This window comes from Nylanderia fulva, unplaced genomic scaffold (genome assembly GCF_048542155.1).
Source record: "Nylanderia fulva isolate GAGA-0341 unplaced genomic scaffold, ASM4854215v1 Scaffold10, whole genome shotgun sequence".
Lineage (NCBI taxonomy): Eukaryota > Metazoa > Arthropoda > Insecta > Hymenoptera > Formicidae > Nylanderia > Nylanderia fulva.
The window spans coordinates 1672482-1687217 of NW_028189193.1; the positions used below are offsets into that span (position 1 = coordinate 1672482).

Sequence of the window (14736 nt, forward strand, 5' to 3'; positions counted from 1 at the left end):
ATAATTTTTCAGCATTCTGGATCGATAAACAATATGGCGCGGCCAATAAAATTCACGAAAAACCCGGCCGAAATCGACATCTCGCCAGACAATCTAGTCGAGTTTTCCTAATCTATGGCCAAAGTTCCGAGCGAAGTGGAATATCTGCGCGATCGCATTGACATCTAGGAAGTTTATCGCAAGATGTCGGGGGATGTTTTGTGCGACGAGCCGCTGGTATGCTCGCGGACGACGAAATGACTTGCTTGTCGTGGCGCACGTCTGCTAAATCCCGGCCTAAATTAAATCCCAGAGTGTTGTGAGAGCATCGTCGGGTAGCCGGTAGCGTCGAGCCACGTCGTCGTCCAGGTCGTCCGAGTCGTCGTCGACGCCGAAACGGAAGGGAACGGCGGAGACGAGGGCCAAAACGAAGAGAGGACTGTGCAAGTGTATGTGTGTGTTCGCGCGTACTACTGCCAGGACCTGTGAGGTATACCCGGATCTCTTGTTTTTTTTTCCTTCTCGAGGAAGTGATCGATTCAATTATCCCTCGAGGATCTCTACAGACACTTAGACATATATATACACACACACACACACACACACACACACATATATATATATATATATACATAAAAATTTAAGAAAAGAAAGACAAAGGGGAAAAAATAAAAAAAAATTCCGGAGAATTCCGAGAGCGTGGACACGTGGTTGACAGTTTGACATCTCAGCTGGAATGGGAGCCAAGGCGAGCACCGTAGCTCAATCGGCTGGCGGCAACGGACAGTCCTCCACCGGGGCGAACGAGACTACGATGCAAGGCTTCTCCATGCTCCGCTCCTTACCTGGCGGCGTGGGGATGCTGCAGCACCAACACCAGCAGGCGAACCAGGCGCAGAACACACGTGTCTCCGGGGACAGCAGGCAGCGCGCGCGCTCCCTGAGCTCGGTGCCAGACCTCTCCTCCGCGGAGCAGGCCGGCCTCTCGACCTCGGTCGGGGTCGGGGTCGGCCAGGCCCTGGGGCTGCCGCAGCTCGACTCCGACGACACGGACGAGGAGAGCGGCCGCGTCTACGCCGCTCACAGCTTGCCTTCGCATATTTGGTCCCTGAACGGTGAGCTTTTTATATTTTCCATCTATTTCATCCTCCTATTTCAGGTTAGAAATTTATTTATCATCGCGACAATTTGCATAAATTATCGTCTTATCTTTTTCTGTTGCTGTCATTAATCATCGAGTTCTTCAGTATTGTATACCTATAAATAAAGAGGGAGGGAGAGAGATAGATAGAGAGAGAGAGAGAGGAAGAAAATGATATCGCTCGAATAGAGAGATTAGTAGATAAATTTGTTCTTTTTTTTTTTTTTTTTTTTTTCAAACCTTCGATTGATCGACTCATATCGATTTTTGTTCGAATAAAACTGTCGGGTGTCGTTCAATTTCTCGCTCTCTAACCTAATCGGCGCGGAAAAGCGAGGTTAGATTCGCGCGATCGCGAAACTTCTCGGACGGCGCGGACGATGATTCGCGGGTGGGACAGGGGGCGTTTTGTTTTGACGCGTGTTGCCGGGGTGGTTGGCCCGGTAACCGCGTACCACAATCGATGAGCTCGAGCGGTCTAGGTGCGAATAATGTTTTCTTGAGCGCCGCGAGAAATATCGAGAGTTCGCGAAAAAAAAAGAAATTAATAACGAGGAGAGAGTGACAGGTGACAGGAGGCGTGATCGTAAGTCGTAATCATAGGGAGGGAAAAAATGCGACTCGCCGGAGGATCGCGGGAGGGTCACGGCTGAGGTTATGTCGGGTCTATTATGGGAATTATAGTGAGCTCGTGTTTGAACGAGAACGAAGATGAGGCCGTCGTCCCGGTCAACCGAGTGAGAAGGGTCTTTTACGGTATATTGTATATTATTTTTCCCTGATTCGTAATGATTACGTCAATCCGCATCCCCCTTCTCCCCCTTCTGTCATATATTCTTCCACCCACCCCCTTCTGTCTTATGGCAGACACTTTTCTTTGTGTGTGTTTTTTTTTTTTTTTTTTTTTTTTTTTTTTTTTTTTTTAAATTGAGATTCTTTGTGTTTTAAGGTCTAAAGTGTCCTGTATGCTCCAAATTTATCCTACCGGATGATATAGAATGTCACCTGGTCATGTGCCTGACCAAACCACGGCTCAGTTACAATGGTAAGCTGTCAAAGTGTGATAAAATTACATTTACTTGAATGCGATAAATTATATTCTTTACATTATTGTTGTCTGATTGCTTTGACAAGTGCAGAGCTTTTGTTTTGTTTAATATATTAATATTCGTTTTATATTTAATACATTTATTGTAAATGATTCTATTTAACATGTATTTTTATTATCGACAATGTTGGAAAGAGGGTTAGGAAATTGTTAGGAAAATAACTAAGCATTTTCTTATTGATATGACAGAGGACGTGCTAACGGATGGTAAGGGTGAATGTGTCATTTGCCTTGAGGAGTTACAATCTGGTGATCTTATAGCTCGCTTGCCCTGTCTCTGTATATATCACAAAAAGTATGTATTATTTATTGTTATTTTTTTTTCTTATTTCTTGCTGACAAAATTTTTATTAGTAGTAGGTAAAGATATATTTATGATTATTTTAAAAACTGTAATATATATATATATATATATAAAATATATATTGTTAAATTACAAAAATTTTATTAATTTGGTAATGAAATTATGAAAAATTAATTATTTGGATAATTAAATAATATAAATTGAATAGATAAATAATATAACATTATTATTTATATAAGATGGGTAGTATAAAATTGTAATGTGTCTTTCTTTTTAGCTGCATTGATAAGTGGTTTCAAGTGAATCGTAGCTGCCCTGAACATCCTGGAGATTGATTTGTACCTGTTGATCTTAGCGGAGCACAGTGGAACAAGATGCTGGCCCAGAGGACATTCACCTCAACGGGATTGAGATGGCAAAAAACGGCAGAAATTAAAAAAAAAAAGAAGCTAGTCAAGGTGGCTGCTAGTCCGCAATGGTGATTGGTGCGTGCGGTGAATTGTTCGACTGAACGAGACTCGCTCATCAAATCGAACACATGGAAACACAGATGTTTAATTCAATCCTCAACTCTATTATTAAGCGGGGAACTTAAACAAAAAAATCGCCATAGGATTCAACGATACACACAATGCTATTACCTATACGTATCTATAATTAATCTATTATTGCTCTATCGCTTACTATCAATTGTACCATATTTATAAATTTTACTTAGTTTTACATCTTGAACTCGATTTAGCGCTTAAGCAGGACAATCTTTGTTATTATTGATCATGATTTTTTTCTTTCCTTAATATCTTTGTTTTTTTTTCTTTTTTTTTTTCTTTTTTTGGAAAAAGGGGACAGGACGAATCTTAGTCAAGAAGACCTGTGTAGGAACAGGTGAGCTCTACCTTAGATAAATTAGTTATACTTTTATTGATTTTTAGTATCGAGACGATGTATCGTAAATTTTCGTTGTCTGTTGGGGGATGAGTGCTAGAAAGGATATTTTTGATACTTTCATAAAAGGGAGAGCCAGAATGTATAAGAGTTTCGAGCGCCGGAGATGACGTTAATGCTGTTGATGCTGTAGTAACAATAAAGGTTCTGATTTAACCTTCCTTACTGAGATTCATACTAATGTGATAATCTCTTTTGTTGTTATTAGAGAGAATTGACACGCTCTGTGTGTTACTGAGGTGTACAGTCTGTTGTCGATTACATTGAGGATTATCTACTATATAATTAATCTCTTTTGTATATGAATAAGGATTGACATAACCCAGCAGGAGTAGTTTTTGTAATACGAACAATCAAAGTCTATCATTGTTCCAATAATATACACAAACCGTATATGTTCGGCTCGGATTTGTATTGCGTGAAATTATAAAATGAAAGCAATGTGTGAAAGGACATAAGAAAAATAATGAGAACAGTGCAGTGAACAAAAGGAGCTAAAAATAAATTACGTTAATAAAATTGAATGCATATAAACGTGTGTATGTGCGCGTGTGCGTGTATGTATTTATCTGTATATATACATACACATATGTATGCTCTCGTGCATTTTCTCTTGCGATTGCAATTATTTAAAAACATGCTGAAAACTTTTTTCACTGAAAAACGATTACAAATTGAACAGTTTTGATAAATAAAAAGAGGTAAAAAATAATTGCAAATCTTTATAAAGAATCTTTTATGTGTACGTATATGCATATATATAAAATTAATATTTAATATTTAAAAATCTTAAACGTGTATTAAAGAGAAAGTGTGCGAGAGATGCCTAAACATCCTTTGTATGTATGTATATGTACATATATATGTATGTGTGTATCTTTTTTAAGCTACGAGAGGTAAGTGATCGTAGAAACGATAGGTCCGGTTTCGTAAAGAAATAAAAAGGAAAAAAAACACGTGTAAAGAATTCAGAATACAATTATGAGAAACATCAATAAAATAGCGATAACATGTTGCAAGGAAAGGTTTTCTTTGCATTTCGTTATACTGATCGAGGCGTGGATTGTTTCGCGGCTTGTCGTTTATCGATTTTACGACATGTAAGGTTTGTTATATGCGCCGATTATATACAAAGAATGCGAGAAAGAAAGTCGAGGGTAATGAGCGGTGAGACGAGGAGAGACGCAAATAGATCGCGTATCTTATATAGCGCGCACGACGGATTCACGGGAAGAGGAGGGATGTATTATATGTATGTATATGTAGATTTATTATATTTATACATATGTATACATTTAACACGTGAGCTCGATCCCGTGGTAGTATTCCGTATTGTATGTTGAATGAATCTCTTCGTCTTAGTATTGTACTCTTCTTGTACTTTTTCTGTATTAAAAAATAAACAAAAAAAAAAGATATATTTTAAGGCTTGAAAAAAAGCAAGCGGGAACAAATAAAATGCAAGAAGTGTAACTGAAACGAAAAGAGTCAATATAATTATGTTAACGTTTTATTTAAAAAAATTGACGAAATAATTTACGCAAGATTTTATTTATTTTTTTTTTATTTTTACTATTCAAAATACATAAAATGTCTCTAAACAACCGCATCTTCTTCTTTTAGTAAAAATTGGGAATTTTTGTATTATAACAAAATTTTAAATTAAAACTTCATTAAAATAAAATCCATTTAAAATTCTGAAAAAAATAATTTTATCATTTTTTTCTTGAAACTTAAGTTGTCAAAAATCTATAATTTTCTGTTGCTTAACTCTGTGTGTGTGTGTGCGTGTATGATTTTTTTCTGGAATAAAATTAGTCAAAGAATCTGAAAAGATTTTGATTTTTAAAACATCTGAAATCAGTTTAATATATATAATTATATTTTTTATTATAATTATATATTTTATATATTACTAATAAATAGTGTGTACTGTGTACAATACGGAATTACTCTATCCAAGGGGGCTACAACAATAAAACGATCACATTATCACGAAATAAATCGTCAGAGCCCAAAAGTGCGTAACTTTAATTAGCTCCATAGAATAAAGAAATCGCGAAGGGCGGAGGAAGCCTAATCTCGCAGGATTGTAACTGTGGATACACAGGTTGTAATGAAACATTTGTATGTATGACACTATTGACTTAAATATATAGTTTATAAGCTATGTTCGATTTATAATATAATTTTAGGAGCTGCTTTTTTATGTGTGCAAGCAGCAGCACGATAAATCGTGCCTACCGCGGTAAATTACGGGTAAATATTTTGGACAATTGTAATTAATATACACGAGACAAGTCCGTACATATTCTTCATACGATTAATTTTTTATTAGACTGTGACATCGATTTTTTTCTTATCTTCGAAATTGAATCAAACATTTTTCGTATTGAATTGAATTGAAATATTTAAGAGTACAATTTATTTTATAATTAATTTATAAAAAAAATAAAACTCTTGAGCATTTATTCGCACATATATAACTCGAAGGTAAACACGCGAAAAATCTCTTAATTTTAATAGAGATTACTATATATTATTAATACCCTACTCCGAATAATTTTATTTAGATATTTTTATTCTAATTTGATTAAAAATTCTTGCTATATACATTAATCACTATGTAAATATGTATAGGACATTACATATCGGATATATATTTAGGTGAATCATATATTGTGTGTGGCAATGTTTTTTTATCTAATGGCCTTTCCTTATCGGCTGTCACGGAATTTAATCTTTATTTCGACCCAGTCTGTCTTTACATGTGATTCAGCAACTTGAAAGGATCTATATCCACTGTAAGTGCATCTAAAGCCAACATAATTTATGAATGGCACAATTTTAACTTAAAACGTGTAACTTCTATCATTTTTTTTTAATCGATCATACATATATATAATCGACATCAAGTCGATATATAATATATCGAATCAAATTTGAAAATCTGAATTTTTAAAAGATTTTTGAATAACACTTTAATAGGAGATTAATAGATATATACTTTGTTGATTAAAAATTCCAGAAGTGTTTTTCTTGTCAATTTAATATGGCATATATCATATGTGTTATTTAACATATGCTTGATCTTTTTTTTAATTGCGTTGAATAAACAGAAGAAAAATAATAGTTTTGATTGATTTTAATTATATGTATATCGCATTCTTACTTTTTTCTTTACATTGCTATTCGAATCTAAAATTGTTTTTACATATTTTCGTAAGTTTAGACAAAAGAATAAAAAAATATTTAATACCATACATGTACACACAATTTGTGCGTGTTTATTTTTTCTAATTCTACATTTAATTTTTTTCGTAGGGGACACATCTGTATATTTACGGTTGATGTTTATGCATCTTCCACTTTTTCGAGTGTATATAGAAAATATACGGAATGGCTAATTGGTCACCGGTGATTTCGCCTCTTATCGCATCGTCCTATGTGCAAGAAGACTCATAAAACGCAAAAGGAACGCATAGGGATATATCGAATTGGCTGCGACGCGGGCGCAGTAGCGAGAGCTGGCTGGTGGTTGGTCGTAGTGGTGGCTTGGGAAGAGTTTTGAGGTTATAACCGAGCGGGATTGTCCGGCGAAGCTCGTGTTTCCAGAGAGAATCGCGGAGGATCGAAAATCCGGTAGACAGGTTTTTCGTCGTCGCGAGGGAAGAACGCGCCGAGCCAGCTGACAGCTCGGGTGACAGGACAGGATTTTTGACAACAACGAGACAGCAGCAGGAGCCAACCCAGCCAGCCCCAGCGTTTCACGTGAATTCGACATTCACGGCGTTATCCGTACGGCAAAGTGGACTCGATGTCGATAATATGTCGGCTACAAACGACTTCAGGACGACGCGGATGCACAGGATGGCCCGTCGGGCCGTTTGACGATTATTTATGAATGCACGGAGGGGTCCGAAAAGAGGGTGTCCACGATACAACAACATGGTGAAGGAGAAGGCGAATTCGATCCGCATCTACGATTCCGAGGGCTACAGACGTAGAGCTGCCTGCATCTGCGTCAAAAATGATCTCGAGGACGAGGTGAGTCCCAGCCAGCAGATGGCACCTCCCGAGATTTTTGCCGGCACGTGTGTCTTATTTACGTACCGTGTGTTCTGGAACGAATTAATTTTTTTGAAAAAAAAAAAAAATAGGAAAAGATGATCTGTCAATATCAGCTGATTTTGACATTTGTCGAGCGAAGATTTGCCTAAGGTTCTTGTTAATTGTCTTTGTAAATTGCAGGTACTATTAGTTACATCTAGTCGAAGACCCGACAGTTGGATAGTACCAGGAGGCGGTGTCGAACCCGAGGAGGAACCAGCGGTCACGGCTCTTCGCGAAGTCCGGGAAGAGGCTGGCGTTCTAGGACAATTAGGCCGTTGCCTTGGCACATTTGAGGTTATAACTCGTGATGTATGCCATACAGACAGATATTATTATTATGTTATGCTCCATCTTAATGTTATGATGATTCTTTTGTCATATACACTGCTATTCTGTGCATCTTGATCATGTATCATGTATAACGTATCTTGTAGGTCTGTTCTTTTCCGCTGAATTTGCTTGTACTAGTTCAGAGTTCATCTCTTTTCTTCCAATGTGAAGTAAAAAAAAGATAAACTCTGAACTAATCGGTTCAGCTGAAAGAAACAGACCTATTGAATACATTGTCTGAGACACGCCAATGATCTCCCTTTACAGAACACAGAACACAAACACAGAACAGAAGTGTGGGTGATGCGGGTGACCGAGGAGCTGCCAGAGTGGGAAGACTCCCGCGCTATCGGTCGGAAGAGAAAGTGGTTCACCATAGCAGAGGCCCTGCTGCAACTTGGTCAGCACAAGCCCGTCCAGCGCTCTTACCTGCACAGCCTCCACAACACTAATCCTCGACATAATCCCACCTCTCAGCTGTCCAATCATTCTCACTCCACGATGGCATCTATTGAGCTGATGAATAACTCTAGTAACAATTCACGTTTAAGTGAACACAGCTAATATCATCGTGAATCATACATTTCTGTCGAAAATTTCGATCGCCATGAAGTCTCACTGTTACTCCTCCTTTCTCCCTTTAAGGGACCTTTACACGGTAACAACTTAATCCGCTGTGTTTTATACATATAAATTTATATATGTATACCTACACTTATCTTTATTATCATGATATTATTCTTAGGTTAACTATTACTACTATTACTATTGTATTTACGTTTACTTATATAGATTGTTGATGATGAACTGTTTCATAAAGGGACACATTTTTTTGTAGCAGGTTCTCATTTCTGATGTGATTTTTTTTATTGAAGAGAGAAGAATAATTAAGTCAATTGTTTTCATTATTATATTTAGTTTTGTGCCTAATATGTACGTAGAATGTCATACACACATGATCCTTTTCCACACATCTCATATCCTGGATACACAGTTGTATGAATATCTTGGTAACTTTTTCTACATTTTCTCAAGGCAAGGAAAAAGTTACGTGTACTTGTTAGCATAAAAATGATAAATTATGTACTTTGTATATTAACTTCTTGAATAAATTTTGTAATGATTTCTGCGAAGTATATAAAGAAAATTGCACGCGAAAATATCACTTTATATCCTTTGTTAGAAAAAAAATATCAAAATTTTGTTATTTATGAGTTATTTTTTACATATAATGCAGTCATATAATAATATAACATTGTTTGCTTATAACTTTTATTTTAAATAAATGTAAGTATATATACATATAAAACGAACAAATCTTTAATTTTTTTTAAGCTATATTTTTGTATTTGCTTTATTATTATTTTTTAAAGCATATTTATAAACATGTGCAGAAGTGTGAAAGGAATGCGGTGACGCGCATGCGCGAATATGTAAATCACACGTGGTTGTACTTTTTAATTGATGGTACTGTGTTTTATTTAATTTCGTAATTTAAGAAAGAAATAATATCAATAATAGATTTATCGTGATATTTCTTCAAGTGAGTACATATTTAATTTCAAAAATATGTTTAATTAATTCTTAATCAGTTATATAATTTATATTTACGATCGGCATTCTTTGATAAGGTTAGGATGTACATTTATTGTTATTTTATATATATTATTAAATATATATACATATTTGTTATAATACATATTATACATATATTGTATTATAATACTGTTGTATTAAAATACAATATTTCACTTTCAGTAGAATATATGAATTATTCCAAATATTTTATTATAATAATTATAAAATTTATCTTTGCAGTTAACGTCCGATATGCCAATATATTCTAACGATATGCACGAGGAAACGGAGGAACCGATGGAGGGTGTCGTGAACGAAAACGAGAGCAGTGATGACGAATCCATAGAAAACGAGGATTCTAAGGAGACTGAATCGAAGGTGTATCTTCCAGGAAAAACCTTGGAAGAAGGAGAGGAACTTATCGTCGATAAAACTGCGTACAAATTATTGCATCACGCACAATCTGGCGCACCGTGTCTCAGCTTTGACATAATACCAGATGGTTTAGGTGACTGCAGGGAGACCTATCCTTTGACCGCATACATAGTTGCTGGGACACAAGCTGCCAAGACGCATGTTAATAATCTTCTTGTCATGAAAATGTCCAATTTACATGGCACTGAACAGCACTCTGAAGATTCGGAAAGCGAATCGAGTGATTCAGAAGATGAGAGCGAGGAACGTAAGCCAGTAATGAATGTTGCGTCTATAAAACACCAGGGATGTGTTAACAGAGTGAGGTATTGTATAATATTTGATGTTATAAATAAGTAATTCTCGAGAAAGATTTGTGAGAAAAATGTATACTTATTGTTATTTATATATATTTTTCTAATTTGCAGATGTACAAAGCTTGGCGATACAATACTAGCTGCTAGTTGGAGTGAATTGGGACGTGTAAATATTTGGAACTTGCAAGAGCAGTTAAATGCAGTTGAAAATCCCAGCTTACTAACTGCATATCGTAACAAGTGTGCCAAAGCAGATAGTGGTATTAAACCATTGTATACATTCAAAGGCCATCTCTCTGAAGGCTTTGGTCTCGATTGGTGCCGTACAGAACCGGGTACTTTAGCATCTGGCGATTGCAAAGGTAACATTCACATATGGCGAATAGAGAGTAGCAGTGCATCCTGGCATGTAGATCAAAGACCATACAATTCACATGCTCCGCACAGTGTGGAAGATTTGCAGTGGTCGCCAAATGAAAAAAATGTACTGGCATCGTGTTCAGTAGATAAAAGGTTCGTATATTCTTATCAAATATACATATATTTTGTTTAACTTACAAATTATTTCATAAAAAATTTATTTGTTTCTCATAATAGCATAAAAATTTGGGACACTCGAGCGAGTCCACAGAATGCGTGCATGTTGACAGCGTCCGGGGCTCACACAGCCGATATCAATGTTATCTCGTGGAACCCGAAAGAAAGCCAGTTTCTGATATCAGGCGGAGACGACGGGCTGCTATGTGTATGGGATTTACGACAATTTGGAGTCAATGGTGCAAGTCCAGTCGCTACTTTCAAGCAACATATCGCACCAGTTACCACCGTGGAATGGCATCCAACGGAAGCCACGGTGTTTGCTTCCGGCGGAGCCGACGATGTAGTCGCTCAATGGGATTTATCAGTAGAAACGGATCGTACAGAGGAATCACAAGACAGTGAATTGGCCAAGTTGCCACCACAATTGTTATTTATACATCAAGGTCAGTCGGAAATCAAAGAATTACACTGGCACTCACAATGTCCAGGAACTATGATAACAACTGCACATTCAGGTTTCAATATATTCCGTACGATTAGCATATAATAGAGAATATCTCTATTTAAAAAAAAATAAAAACAAATATTTATATAAATGACAGTATATAAATATCTTATTTTGACAATATATTGTGTAAAATATATCCAACAAATTTTCCTTTTTTAAATCAGTTCCTAAAATAATTTATCTGATTCTTAAATTTTAATAATCAAAATTTTATATACAGACAAATTTGGATAAAAATTGCAGAATTGCTCATTTGTATGTATTTATACATTGTTTTCATAAAATATATTTATTAGGATATTATTTATTTATTAATAATATTGATAATAAGTGTCTTATGGTGGGCCTTCCATGTGGACAATTCCATGGATTTTGCATTTGTGCCATTTGCATTATTAGTTTGTACATCTCACTGGTATTCAGAGCTGTGCCGATCATTACTGCACTTCGACACGCTCTGGACGCCAGCATTTGTCTAACACGACTAGGACGATATATTTGCTTCTCCTTATTTTCATTACCTGCTTCTCTAATGAGAAATGCTAATTCCTCTATGTCCTCTTGACCAAATTGCCAATGACCACTGACAGGCATTCCTACTAATTCTATCTTCTTGCCAGATTCAGCTGAAACGATTATTACAGTATCATTTTAGTAAAATTACAGTAACATTTGATTAATATGACATTTCATATTTGATTAACTTTTTCACAGTCGAATAAATTGAATTATATCAAATTATATATTAGTTATAAATTGTCGTATATGAGAATTAAATACATGTACATACCTTGCTCATTGATATTGAAAGTAAACCCGTTATCCTCGAACATTTGTTGATGTTCTATAAGTATCATTTCGTTCAACGCAGAGAAATTTAGTGGCTTTGGCATGATGAGCTTTTGGGTTTTCAGCTTCGTTTCATTACTGAGCTTCTCGAAACGAAACTTTTCGTCAGTAGCATGTTGATCGATGATAAATAAGTCATCTTCCAATCGAGCTATTATAAAACCTAGATTAAATTGACCTATTACTTCCATCTATAAAAAATTTAGATTAAAAATATAAATGTACAATGTATTTTTCCAAATATTAATATTATATAGCATAAATATGTTTATATGTATTATAATATATAAACATATTTACTATTTATACATTTATTTATATATTATAAATATATATATATATATATATATATATATATTATATATGTATATACAATATACATATATTCTATATAATATTAATAACACATTTCTTGCATATATTTTATTTGTAATTATATATCAGTTAATTATGCAGCAAAATCAGTTAAAAAATTGTATATATATATTTTACCAACCTTGCTAAACGAATCTTTTGTCAGTTCTCTTTGTAGTTCCTTTTCAGCTTCATTTTGATCGGCTTCCATTTGCATTCTATATTTTATCCTTTTTCCTGTACTAACAGATGCTTTAACAATATTTCTTTTTTCTTCTAATTTTTCTTTAATTATTCTAAAGCTTATCACCATTTCTACATCTGCAGGTTTTTTCATTGATTTAATATTAGTCTGAATATAATCATTTTTTTCTATATGTGATTCTGAAGATATTTGTAATTTTTTTGCTGGTGGATGAGTATAATTAATCGAAATCGTCCTTTTCAAACCAGACTTCAACTCCGTTAAAGGTTTGGCTGTAAAATTTCCTTGCAGTTTATCCCATTTTGTTGTTAAACTAAATTTTAATGTTGCTAATATAAGACGTTCTTGCGTGAAAAATATCGTCCTCTTGTCGGGAGTAACATTAACATCGGCGCACTGCCGATTCAATTTGATATTTAGAAAAACAAATGGATACTGCTTATTATTGTACTTATGATACACATTGTTCACCAGTTTACTGACTTTCGTGAGATCGCAAGGCCGACCGTTGACATAAAAAAATTGTCGATCAGGCGTAGAACGTCCGATCGCATGATCACAAGTGCTCACATAACATTCCCAGTCAAAGTCTATTGTAATGTTGTTAGGCAAATTATATTCTTGCAGCATTGTTTCGTCTGGAGGCTGTAATTCAAGTTTAATTATTCTATCTACAGACTTTTTGCCAAACACCGAATTTATATTATCCAATATGCTATCTGTATTTCTTGTGGTTACTATAAGTTGAGACGATTTGCTTGTTACCAAATTGGAACATGCAATCTTGACATTGGTGGAAACTAAGCAGTAACTATACAAGACTTGAATTGTGCGTGCATACTCCTTCTTCAGATTTTTCTGAAACTCCTTTGCCCTGACAGGTAGATTTTTGAATATGTTCCTTATGTGTACTGTGGTTCCATTTTCTCTGGCGCATGGTTCCTTTTTTGTAAGTATGCCATTGTGATCAAATTCCAATTTGAAGCCATGCTCACTGGTCGAATGCCTGGTGACAATACTCAATTCTGATAAGGCGCACAATGAACTCAGTGCTTCGCCACGAAAGCCAAATGTAATTACTTCAGTTAAGTCTGTGAATTCCCGCAGCTTTGATGTGTGATGTTTCAAGCCTGGAGTAAAGTAAAAAATTTGTTTAAAGAATAATTTTTAACTAAATTAAAAGACTACTAAATTAAAATATTAACAATTAAATTAAAATATTCTCCAATCAAAATAATTGTAACTTTTGTTTGTGAAAATCTAAATTGATTTTTAATTAGTAGTATTTTAATTTATAGATTTACCTAAACCTTCAAAGTCCTGTTCTAAAACACCACTACCGTTATCACTGACACTAATGCAGGTTTTCCCATAATCAATAAGTTTAACATCAATCACCGTAGCATTACTGTCCAAGCTATTCTCCACCAACTCTTTGACAGCGATTGCAAGATCGATCACTACCTAGTTAAGAGATTTATAATTAATATAATTTCAATTTTTTCTAAATAATATAAAAATAATAATAGCAAATTTAGATATTTTTAGATATAAAGACTTCATTTATAACAAAAAAAATAACAGAAATGACATCAAAATGTATCAATATATTTTGATATATTTATTGATAATACATTTTGATATATTTAGTGACAAAAAATTTATAATTGATTTACAACAAATTAATTTTTGATTGTTACAAACTTGTGTTTATATAAACTTAACCTTACCTGGCCAGAACAAATGTGATGAATAGTTTCTTTATTTATAGCTTCTATCTTTTTCGATTTTTCTGTCGTTGCGACAGGTTCCTCCATCGTTTCGCTCTTTTGTACTTTACATTACATTGAAATTAACGTTAATAATTTTAATATTTTTTACAATATCTCCGTTGCTCGATGTGTATTTACCGGCATAACCTTTTTACACTGGATAAAATCCTATCTCAGTCTCACACAGCAGATATAGATTGTATTCATTATTTGCTTCTACGTTCATTCTAAGAATAGACACGATATTTATTAACTATATTGAATTATACAATAGAAAAA

The 14736-nt window shown here is 34.7% G+C and overlaps 4 protein-coding genes across 8 annotated transcripts; 3 read left to right on the forward strand and 1 right to left on the reverse strand.

Annotated features, from left to right (window-relative positions):
- Nucleotides 1-150: 150 nt before the first annotated feature.
- Nucleotides 151-5795, forward strand: LOC114943788 (uncharacterized). Of its 2 annotated transcripts, XM_029319504.2 has the most exons (5): nt 151-469; nt 698-1094; nt 2070-2165; nt 2418-2523; nt 2810-5795. In XM_029319504.2, the coding sequence occupies exons 1-5, from the start codon at nt 431-433 to the stop codon at nt 2865-2867; spliced, it is 696 nt and encodes a 231-aa protein (XP_029175337.1). In that variant the 5' UTR covers nt 151-430; the 3' UTR covers nt 2868-5795. The 2 variants fall into 2 exon arrangements, with proteins under 2 accessions (XP_029175337.1, XP_029175338.1); XM_029319505.2 differs by having other exon boundaries at nt 151-1094.
- Nucleotides 5796-6084: 289 nt separating this feature from the next.
- Aps (diphosphoinositol polyphosphate phosphohydrolase 1 Aps) lies at nt 6085-9067 on the forward strand. 2 transcript variants are annotated; one of them, XM_029319458.2, is made up of 4 exons: nt 6085-6281; nt 6802-7524; nt 7729-7899; nt 8188-9067. In XM_029319458.2, the coding sequence occupies exons 2-4, from the start codon at nt 7378-7380 to the stop codon at nt 8482-8484; spliced, it is 615 nt and encodes a 204-aa protein (XP_029175291.1). In that variant the 5' UTR covers nt 6085-6281; nt 6802-7377; the 3' UTR covers nt 8485-9067. The 2 variants fall into 2 exon arrangements, with proteins under 2 accessions (XP_029175291.1, XP_029175292.1); XM_029319459.2 differs by having other exon boundaries at nt 7729-7884.
- A 252-nt stretch (nt 9068-9319) lies between these two features.
- Nucleotides 9320-11413, forward strand: l(2)09851 (WD repeat-containing protein 1 l(2)09851). 3 transcript variants are annotated; one of them, XM_029319471.2, is made up of 4 exons: nt 9320-9463; nt 9739-10238; nt 10341-10742; nt 10827-11413. In XM_029319471.2, the coding sequence occupies exons 2-4, from the start codon at nt 9751-9753 to the stop codon at nt 11314-11316; spliced, it is 1380 nt and encodes a 459-aa protein (XP_029175304.1). In that variant the 5' UTR covers nt 9320-9463; nt 9739-9750; the 3' UTR covers nt 11317-11413. The 3 variants fall into 3 exon arrangements, with proteins under 3 accessions (XP_029175304.1, XP_029175302.1, XP_029175305.1); XM_029319469.2 differs by having other exon boundaries at nt 9354-9387; XM_029319472.2 differs by lacking the exon at nt 9320-9463 and adding an exon at nt 9482-9551.
- On the reverse strand, nt 11178-14701 carry Pms2 (mismatch repair endonuclease PMS2). The gene is made up of 5 exons (XM_029319533.2): nt 14416-14701; nt 13990-14149; nt 12623-13815; nt 12068-12317; nt 11178-11903 (listed from the first exon to the last, which is right to left on the reverse strand). The coding sequence occupies exons 1-5, from the start codon at nt 14500-14502 to the stop codon at nt 11578-11580; spliced, it is 2016 nt and encodes a 671-aa protein (XP_029175366.2). The 5' UTR covers nt 14503-14701; the 3' UTR covers nt 11178-11577.
- Between the last annotated feature and the right edge of the window lie 35 nt (nt 14702-14736).

Excerpts from the sequence above, each read along its gene's own strand:
- LOC114943788 (XM_029319504.2), top strand. The coding sequence starts at position 431 with ATGTGTGTGTTCGCGCGTACTACTGCCAGGACCTGTGAG. Across the intron at positions 470-697 it reads CTACTGCCAGGACCTGTGAG|TTTGACATCTCAGCTGGAAT; the intron begins GTATACCCGGAT and ends CGTGGTTGACAG. Across the intron at positions 1,095-2,069 it reads GCATATTTGGTCCCTGAACG|GTCTAAAGTGTCCTGTATGC; the intron begins GTGAGCTTTTTA and ends TTGTGTTTTAAG.
- Aps (XM_029319458.2), top strand. The coding sequence starts at position 7,378 with ATGAATGCACGGAGGGGTCCGAAAAGAGGGTGTCCACGATACAACAAC. Across the intron at positions 7,525-7,728 it reads AAAATGATCTCGAGGACGAG|GTACTATTAGTTACATCTAG; the intron begins GTGAGTCCCAGC and ends TGTAAATTGCAG. Across the intron at positions 7,900-8,187 it reads TTGAGGTTATAACTCGTGAT|AACACAGAACACAAACACAG; the intron begins GTATGCCATACA and ends CTCCCTTTACAG.
- Pms2 (XM_029319533.2), bottom strand. The coding sequence starts at position 14,502 with ATGGAGGAACCTGTCGCAACGACAGAAAAATCGAAAAAGATAGAAGCT. Across the intron at positions 14,150-14,415 it reads ATCACATTTGTTCTGGCCAG|GTAGTGATCGATCTTGCAAT; the intron begins GTAAGGTTAAGT and ends TCTCTTAACTAG. Across the intron at positions 13,816-13,989 it reads ACAGGACTTTGAAGGTTTAG|GCTTGAAACATCACACATCA; the intron begins GTAAATCTATAA and ends ACTTTACTCCAG.